We start from the raw sequence: 9,540 nt of genomic DNA, 5'->3' as shown, positions 1-9,540 counted from the left end.
TGCTATCAACACCTTTAATTATAGAGTTGCACCTGCTTTACAGTGTTTGAAGGGGGACCTATTACCTTTACTGACATGGAAAGTAATTATAGAACCGTGCTTCTATGTTAATTTGTTATGCCTGCCTCTGTCTCTTTAAACCCCCAATGCCTTGGTAGATGGACTCTTACACTGAGCCTGATTCTACTGGAGGTGTTATCCTGTTAAAAGGGAGTTTTCCTCTCCACTTTCGCTGCATGCATGCTTGGTGTGAGCGATTGCTGTAGAGCAGGCATGCCCAAAGTTGGTACTCGAGGGCTGCTGTTTTGCAGGGTTTAGAGGTTTTCTTCTTCAGCATAGCTGATTTTCAGTGATGGGCGATTAACAGGCTTTCACTGAACTGCAATCATCAGAATCAGCTGTGTTAAAGCAGGGAAACCTAAACCTGCAGGACAGGGACCCTCGAGGACCGAGTTTAGGCATGCCTGCTGTAGAGTCAATGAGTCGATGCAATCAGCTGGTTTTCCTTAGAAATGTTTAAACCAATCTAATTGTATGATCTAGTTGAATTGTCTCTGAGAAGTGCCTTAAGATGACATGTGTTGTGAATTGGCTCTATATAAATAAACTGAATTGAATTAAATCAGTAATGTATGCAGTGATATTGCTATGCATACAGAGTTCAATATATCTAAATTTCCTTATAACAATTAGTCACTATTGGTGGTAGAGAGGGTCAAAATTAATATTTTTATGCTTTTGATTATTCCTAATATAAATTTATATTGGCCAAATGAGGTTGATCATAGATTTTTAAAAAGTCAGTATGATTAATGGCCACTGGTCCGGTCGTTGCATCTCTAAATAAAGGGCAAGTCATCCTTAGTTTAAAATTCTGCCAAAACAAAACAATCAAATATTCAACTAACTGTTGTAACTAAACAAAAAAAAGCAAACGATGCTGAATATTTCTAAATACCACTTCAGGAGCACAGAGTCCAGGGCTGCTGAGTGGTAATAATCTGTTTCACTCTGGGAAACACAAGGGAAACACTGACCCTTCCTCCCCCCTTCAGCAGCTTAAAGGGTCATAATCCATCACGAGGCTAGTAGTCAGTTAGTGCCCATTGGCACAGCAAACACTTCCAAACTGTCACTCAGCAAAAGGCACGAGGCTTAAAACCTTCCATCTGTGTGTGACAGGCAGAGAGCTTCACAGGCTAGGTGAAAAATCCCTCTCAATACAGCTTAGCTGAAATACTTCAGTGGTAGCACAAACATAACACATCAATTTATTTTTTAAAGCTGTCACTGAACAAATCTTGTTTAAACCTTAAATGAGAATAATCCTGTACAGTTTAAGTAATAAATTATCATGTTTACAGAAAACATGTCTCCATTTTTTGTGAGAAACAGTTCCATCGACCACATTTCACTTTTTTAGGTTAATAAATATATGTCAGACGACTGGATATTACCCAACATTGCAAATTTACCATAAATCAAACCTAAAAGTTAAAGTCAATCTCTAGTATTCTTAACAGGTCTGGACTAAGAAGCATTAAAAGACTGAAGGCATTCTTTACAATGAAAACATCTATGCTTAGTCTAAAATATCCCAAAATCTGTGGAAGACTCTAATAAAGCCTTTGGTTTTCTGCTGGAAAGATTAATTTAATCCAAATGAGAAGAACAGTTTCAGAGGAGGGAAAACGGAGAAACCATCTAGGAATGATGTGAATAGCTGAGGTCTTCGTGAAAGAATTTAATCCAACTAAAGAGGAAAAGTTTCTCAAACTGAATAAGATTTTGCTGCTAAAAACTTGACTTTCCAAACTTAAATGCAGTTCGCTTTATCATCGTTTACATTTTCTTCCCTTAATACAATAACATCTTCGAATTTGATAACATATGCTAAGTCACAGTTTAATTTTTTACATTGCATCACCATGGTATGCTAACAGCAGGGTGTAACGGTCTATCACCGCCGTTTAAAAATAAAAACACATTTTCTTACCTGAAGTCTCATCTTCTGCCACTTTTCCACCTCTGCTGTGCTTAGTGTTGGCTTGTTCCTCATCTTCCCCCCACCAGGACGGTTGGCCATACAAAGGTGTGGGCTTTGATATTGGAGAATCAGTGGAAGCTAGCAGACAAACACACAAAAATCTAAACAAATTAAAAAATACCAGACAACATAAACTCAGGCAAAGGGACTTATGATGGGAGAACAAGATAATATAGTGGCACAGTTTTGAATTATCGGGAAACTTAGAAGAAGAAAACTATTATTTAGAGAGGTCACAAGGATCTGTTGACATACAATCAAAAAAATCATAGAGGCACTAAACAGTTGTATCAGCTCTATCATGCAAAACATCACATGTAATTTATCTCATGAGATAACAAAAATAAGAAACTGCAAAAAAAAATCAGATATAAAAGCAAAATACATATAAAAAAAAAAGAAAAAGAATCTTATTTCTGGGGTTTAAACTCTTCCTGCTACTGCAATACAAAGAAGTTTTCCTTTCCTGGTATTGAGTCAGATTCGCCATGTAACCACTCACATTCCAGTAAGCCCATCATGGATCCACCAGATAATCTAGGAGTTGCTTTTTTTGGGTGGGTACTGCAGATGGACACACAGCTTTCTGGTGATTAAATATGCCTCCTCAAACACAGGCATCAGAAACACACCGCTGTTGCCTTGGACACATCCAACAATACATAAACACGGTGACGAGACGAGTACAGGGGCAGGTTACCAACTCCACTCCACTTACTCAAGCCTCTTGTTTTAGCTTGAGAAACATGTTCAAGCAAAGCTAAGCGCCCACTCCTGAGCTATGTTATCACTGTTAACAAAAAGGGGATCAGAAGGAGCACTTTTTAAACATGACCAACTGGAGACAAAGCAAAGAGTTTTCATGGAAAAATGTAAACATTTCCATCTCTTTTAAGTCAGTTTGGCAAAGTTCTTAATATTTTTCAGCATGAACCCAAAGTTTCATTATGATTTATTGGGGAGCAGCCATGCTTCAATGAGGTACCCACAAAAACAAAAAAAGATGATGAACAGATATACAGAAAAAAGGAATAAATGTACAGATGTACTTATATTATATTGCATAAGAGCATGCTTAAAAGAACTTATGCTCTCTTTAACGGCCTCTAAACCATTATGGGGTAAAGCAGGCCTGACTGAACCACAAACTGTGTACAGCTGGAGCATCCTGCCCTGCAGCGGCTGGAGGTTTGGAACCCCTCCACATCCTGCAAGGAGAAAGGGGTACGAGCACGCTGAAGAGGAAACACAATAGCTCTTTCAGTGGTCAAGAAAGCCAGACTAACACAGCCAATTCAAAGTAGGAAAAAAATGTTGGGATGTAGGGGAAATTCATCTGTAGGGAATGTGTTTGCCTAAAGTCAACAGGGATATTTAAAGCAGGCTTCGTACCAAATAGACTTTATTTCTACATATCCTCCCACAAAAACTGCTTATGAGCAACAGGACGTGTTCATTTGCTGCAGAAACTTTGGCTTAAGTCTCTCAGGCGAGCTGTGGGATGGTGTCCTTATCTTGTTGTGGCAGTACACAGAAAGACAGGCGAAGGTTAGTTTGATTATCTATCTGTGGAGAGCTGGCTAAAAGCAGCAAAGTACACTGCTGCTTTGACTGTAACCACACAGAGACCGACAAACACCACAGTGGTGAAAACATTCAGAGATTGCAATGACTGGCTTCTACGGTCACTGTTAGCGACAGTCAGTACAATTATACCCAGTGCTGCAATTCCAAAGAAGAACATGAGGTTAGAGTGGAGAAAGTCCTATTTTAAGCAGTGGAAGTTTCTCCCACCAAATTCAGAGGGCGTGTTATAGAGCAGAAGCAGCGGGTTGGAAAATAAACCACAACTGCAACAGCTAGGTTAGTGTGAATGGGTGTTATTCACAAAGTGCCTCCACTGAGTAGACAGTTGTCTCACTGTTCCCACTATACAACAGGATTAGATGAGTGAAACTAAGAGAGGAACGTGAGAGAGTTTAGATAAAAGCAGAAACCTTTAGGCTCTCCACAACACGAATAAACCATAATCTCTGTGGCCCCCCACTTATGTTAGCAGTCAGGCATGTCTGACATAGATAAGGCAGCTTGTCCTTAACTACTAACTCACTCTTCCTGCCAGTCCTGGGATGTCAAGATCGATTCCTTTGCTCACAGGATTGCAGCTTCAGCCTCTATATTCCCATGCCGGACTAATCTCACACCAGGGAAGCTCTTAATTAAAAAAAAATAAAATAACGTGCAATCCTCTATCAGAGGATCTATAACCAAAGCTGATCAGCTCATGGAGGCTCACTAAGACTTCCTCTTTCCTGGTATTTGAACAGGATATTCAAATCCATATAAGCTGGAACTGTTCTACTTAAGCGATAACACGGTTGTAATCTTGATGCAAACTGCTTTCCTGCGAACATGCATCTGATGTGCTGTTTACCTGTGAGCGACTGGGCCTTACGCTCAGTCCTTTCCTGCAGTTTAAAATTGGAAATGGTATCTTTGCTCTTCTCCAATCTCTGAAGCTGCTGTTTTTCCTTGGACTTGGCTTCCAGGGATTTTATGCTTAGCTGCAGCTGGCTGGTGTACTTCTCATGCTGGGAAGAGACAGCAGGCAGGATATGAGAAACCTCTGGCTAATAATCAGCACAGATGTGAACCATTCTCATACATATAAGGGAGGATATCCAACAGGATCTCGTTCAGGCTAAACACTTCAGTACCAAGCAAATAAGCTCATCGTTTTTACCAAAGCACTTTAAATCAGAAAAGGGACAGGATGTCAGTATTCCTTACTTTAAGAGCTTCCTCTGGGACTCTGTGTTGACTCCTTTCCAAAATATAAACATGGACATGTACAGAACAAGTTAAAGAAATCAAATTTACATCAGTGCAACAGTTTTGTAATATAGATAAGCTTTGCAGAAACAACCAATATACAAAGTTCAAATCTGCCTTAACTTTAAAGCGCTCTCACAGGATGTCAGCTAATGTAGTTTCCCATCTTTTGAATTTGTTGTTACACCAGACATTTTTGCAAGAGTCCTTATAAAACCAAATAACTTTACGAATAAAGCAGAATATATTTTTCCTTCCATCTCCGAATCATGCACCTTTATGATCTAGATGTGGGGAAAAGGACTTGCAGAACTTAAAACAAAGGGGATATTTAAACACCTTTGAAAGTAGGATGGCCATTTGTGGCAGACAGAGTGGTTTGAGTAGTTCAGAATTTGCTGATCTACTGGGATTTTCACCTCTTTACAATTTAAAATGGTCCTAAAACAGAAAATATCCCATAAACTCTGACAAACAGCCAACAGCCAGTGTTTAACAGGAAACTAGCTGGAACCTCTGCTGAAAAGTTAAGCAAATAAAACATAACATTAAAATATTGATGCTTACAGATTTTTGCTCTAGTCAATGTCATCCATTATATTGATCGGTTGACACAGTCATGGCTGAAGTAAAATATTTAACTGGAGCAATTCATTCTAGTTTATTCAGTGAGAGACATATAAAAAAAACATGGGAGATCATAAGTTGTTCTGAAGGACACCAGACACACCTAAATGCATCTTCTCTTGCAATTATCTTAACTAAAGTCAGCCACTCTTTACTTTTTTTTCCTAAGGGTCAAAGGGCCTTTAAACATTTTGCCTAGATATAAAACGTGGAGAATTATTGCTTAAGTAGACAGAAAAACCTCCACACATATCTGCTCATACCAGTTTGTGCAGCAAATCCTAAACTCAACCTGCAGTAACGAAAGAGGAAAAAGAACGTTGTCTAATAATTACACGACACACCCGTTAGGATTAATGCAACAACAGCAGAGTCAGAGTCATCTATGAATGAAAAAGGATATCATAACCGAAGCGGATGACGTCGGACAGCTTCAGAGTGATGTAAGTCTGGTCCGGGATCCTCAGGTCATTCACAAATGTCTGCAAAACAAAACAGAGCTTTTACAACGCCACTACAAGCATATATTAGATTTAAGTTAAAGGAAAACTATACTTGTTTCAAAACGTTTACAAATATCTTGCTAAAGCGTGATGTTTGTGTGTATTCATTCCCCTTAATTCAAACACCCACAAGATAAAATGAAAAGCAATGTAGCAGAAAACTAACAAGATTTCACCCTTAACACACCATCCTTATGATGAAACATGGTGGTGGTAGCATCATGATGAGTGAAAGAAACAGCCATCCATTAGAGGCTGCTAAAGATTTGGAACTAGAGTGAAGGTTTACCTTCCAGCAGGACAGCTGCTATAAACATACAGCAAGCATATTCAAAGCATATTTATGTGGCCTAGTCAAAGAACTAAATCTTAATAATAATCTTCTGCAAGAGAAATGCTCAATCAAATTCAGCTGAAGAAAAATGATAGCCCTGCATATAAAAAGCTGATAAAGACATACTGTTAACGGGTTGTAGTGATAATTGGGTCTACAAAGCCATATTTCTAAATAGGTTTTAAAATAACGGGAAAAACTATTTGCAGCCCAGTTTGTCAGGGTCTTGGAAGGACAGAAGGCCATGTTTTCCTGCAGGAGATTGGAAATGCAATACCTTATAAAATCTTTTTTGACAGTTTATTCTGTCACTGCGGTGCCGTTACTAAGAATGGAAGCTTTATTGCAACAGACACAGACTGCATTACTCTGCATGAGACCCGCATGTTCTCCTGAAGACCCAGGCCTAACTTGGGTAGTACAAGTCTGTGCAACTTTTCTTCTGCATTTTACCTGATTTTCTTCAAGATGCAGCTAAAAAAAAATCAGAGGTGTATAAAAGTACCGGTAGGCTTAAATATTAAGCAGATATTTAGAGAATCAATCGAAAAAAGAAAGTGATCAGAATATTCTGAAAACTAAATCATTCCCCTACTTTCAGGACTAGTGAACCAGTTGTGAACTAACTCCTGTGTTAGGGTGTTTATGTTGCTCTACAAAGTACTAACACAGAGGTAGATATTTTTATTTGTGAGAAATGCGGAATAATTTCCATTTTACTCATCTGTCATGCAAATCTTTATTCTGGTCTATCACATGAAATCCTGATAAAAGACATGGAATTGTGTGGTTGTAAAAAAGAAGTAAAAATAAGTATATATTTCACTCACACAGATTTAATGCTCATGTGCCAGCTTACGGATAAACAGGCTAATTCTTTGTTCCATGCGGTCTAGTCCTGAATGTTTGATTTCTCACTAAAACTAATCCTCCAGCAGATGGGATTATGTTATGTAACAGCAGTTTCAACACTGGTGAGGTGGAAATAAACACAAAATTTATTGTTTACTTTGTTGGGTTTCCTTCTATGTCTAGGAAGATCTGGTAACAAGGGTTACAGTGTTTTTTTTCCCCATGGGCACCTCTGGAGAAACAAGTGAAAGATAGCAAACAAAGACAACCTCTCCTGTGTGCAAATTAAGGTACCAGTTGGTGGATTCCAGGTCTCCATGTTCTGCTCCGATTTGTTTTGGCTTCAGTTACTAGGATCCCAAAAACCACTCACTGACAACAATGACCAGTTTATACTCCCCAACTCTGGAGCTCAGTTAGTGCAGTGAGGTGGTAACCCAGCAGTAACAGGAGAAGGCCCAAGAGTTACAAACAATGGAGCCCTGGCTCCAGAGGAAGAGAGTTTGCTGGATTTCAGCCCTCTGACAACAGTGTGACGCCAAGGACGGAGTAACTCACCCCGTTCAAGCTGCCCAGGTCTTTCACCATGTGCTCATCTCTGTTTGAGTCGTAGTTGATCACAGCATGCTGTTTGTCCACACTGCGTGACTGAAAGACAAGTAAGACACTTTAAATGAAAGCAGTTTGTTAAAACTCCAGTCCATCTAAACCCTAAAAAATAAAATTAAAAAAATTAAAAACTAATCAAATAATACGACAAAAATGTATTGTGCGACATGGACAATGACTGGAAAACTATTTTGATTGATTGAAAGATAAATGTTGCTTCATAAGAGGCATGTGTGAGTTCAGTTCATGGGTTCAGACTTTTCCAAACTATTATTTCAAATCAGATTACAAAGAAACCAGAAAGGCATAATCAAGCAGCTTTCTGTGGACGTAAAACTTGCTTAAAACTGCCAAAGGTGGAAGTGGATCCACAGTGTTCAGCGATATGCATTAGAGATGGATTAAAATAGGTTTTTAATGTCATTGCCGATTATTTAAACATCAGCCTAACAGATCTCCAGTTTGTCCTGCTGAGTTTTATTGCCGTTATTTCTTTTTCTTCAATTTACATGGTAAAAACACAATGATAGCAAATGTCACACAGGTCTCAATTTAAACGAAGAGAAATATTTATCAACAAATAAAACTTAATGTGAAAGTTATCTAATAGCATTGCTGCTGAATGCACTAATGAATAAAGCATTGCGTGCATGTACGGCCCATTAAGATGCAAGAAAAGAAATGCAAGTATTGTCCAAAAACAACTTTAATATGGATTTAGCAGTTTATATGTGCACTTCTAAAAAGTCTTACAAATGGGGCTAGAGGACTAAATGATTGGCCAACTTGGACAGACCACTTAGCTAGAAAACAACTCATTGATCTAGGCAGGTTTTAGAAGAAAAAACATCTGCTCTCTTATGGTTGAACAAGATTTCCTCTTGCTCTTTTTCAGCACAACTTGGCTAAAAAAATGAATGTGAATATAGAACAGAATGAAACATTAGGAGCTAAATTATCTCAGTGGCTCAGACATTGACCGACATTCTAAAAGGAATAATAGTTTAAACTAATACAGCTTTTCATGCACTTCACAAATCTAGCTCTTATGAAAGAATAGTTGAATGGAGGCCAGAAGGAATCCTGTGTTGGGCTCTCCAAAACTAGCGTAATGGGCTGCTAAAATTATACAGAAGATGGCGCTCTGGGGAGAAGAGTCTTGGAGAGCAATGTGTTGTCTATATTATTGAAAAAAAAAAAAAAAAGGTCTGAGTCTTATATTATCACCAAAATTAGGTTGGTGCTTGTCATTCAAGCAGCATTTATCAGTCCATGCAAGTGAGAACAGATGCAGCCTTTGCCATGTTTCTGCCTGTTCTGGTCCCACAGGATTTCACCAACTACTTAAGAATAGGGAGGGATTCTCACAAAGTAGAGAGTTTTCCACACATACAAGGATTGTTGAAATAACCTTGGGTCTAAAGGAGTCTAGCCTCTTAGCAAAAACATTTAAAACTGTAAAACAGCACCTTGGACATCAGCAAGATAAAACTAACATCTATCCTTTTCTAGCAGGTGTTTGCTCGAACAAATACTGGATAAAGGACAATAAAGGAAAAAAATAAGCTCACAATCGTTATTATCTGGAGGCCTAAAAGGAATAGAATTTAAACATCATTTTTCCTCATCACAGCTCCTCCTGTTAACTTGTTACTTATGTAGTCAGACTAATGGAAAAATGTACCTCTGTAAAAAAAAAAGTTTAGAACTTCGATTTTAAAAGTTGTCAACCCAGT

At 38.4% G+C, this 9,540-nt stretch overlaps 1 protein-coding gene across 1 annotated transcript in view; it reads right to left on the bottom strand.

Annotated features, from left to right (window-relative positions):
• The window catches only part of cep170b (centrosomal protein 170B), a 28,807-nt gene that overhangs the window by 13,648 nt on the left and 5,619 nt on the right, over positions 1–9,540 (bottom strand). Inside the window, exons 3-7 of the mRNA XM_015389909.1 lie at positions 7,754–7,843; positions 5,910–5,988; positions 4,838–4,896; positions 4,482–4,638; positions 1,997–2,125 (exon numbers count right to left, since the gene is read on the bottom strand). Of these exons, the coding sequence (XP_015245395.1) occupies positions 1,997–2,125; positions 4,482–4,638; positions 4,838–4,896; positions 5,910–5,988; positions 7,754–7,843 (514 nt within the window). The remainder of the gene's footprint in view (positions 1–1,996; positions 2,126–4,481; positions 4,639–4,837; positions 4,897–5,909; positions 5,989–7,753; positions 7,844–9,540) is intronic.

The sequence above is a fragment of the Cyprinodon variegatus genome, unplaced genomic scaffold (genome assembly GCF_000732505.1).
Source record: "Cyprinodon variegatus isolate N-32 unplaced genomic scaffold, C_variegatus-1.0 Scaffold480, whole genome shotgun sequence".
Taxonomy (NCBI): domain Eukaryota; kingdom Metazoa; phylum Chordata; class Actinopteri; order Cyprinodontiformes; family Cyprinodontidae; genus Cyprinodon; species Cyprinodon variegatus.
The sequence above is the reverse complement of the archived record's forward strand: the minus strand, read 5'-3'. Positions and strand labels throughout refer to the sequence as shown.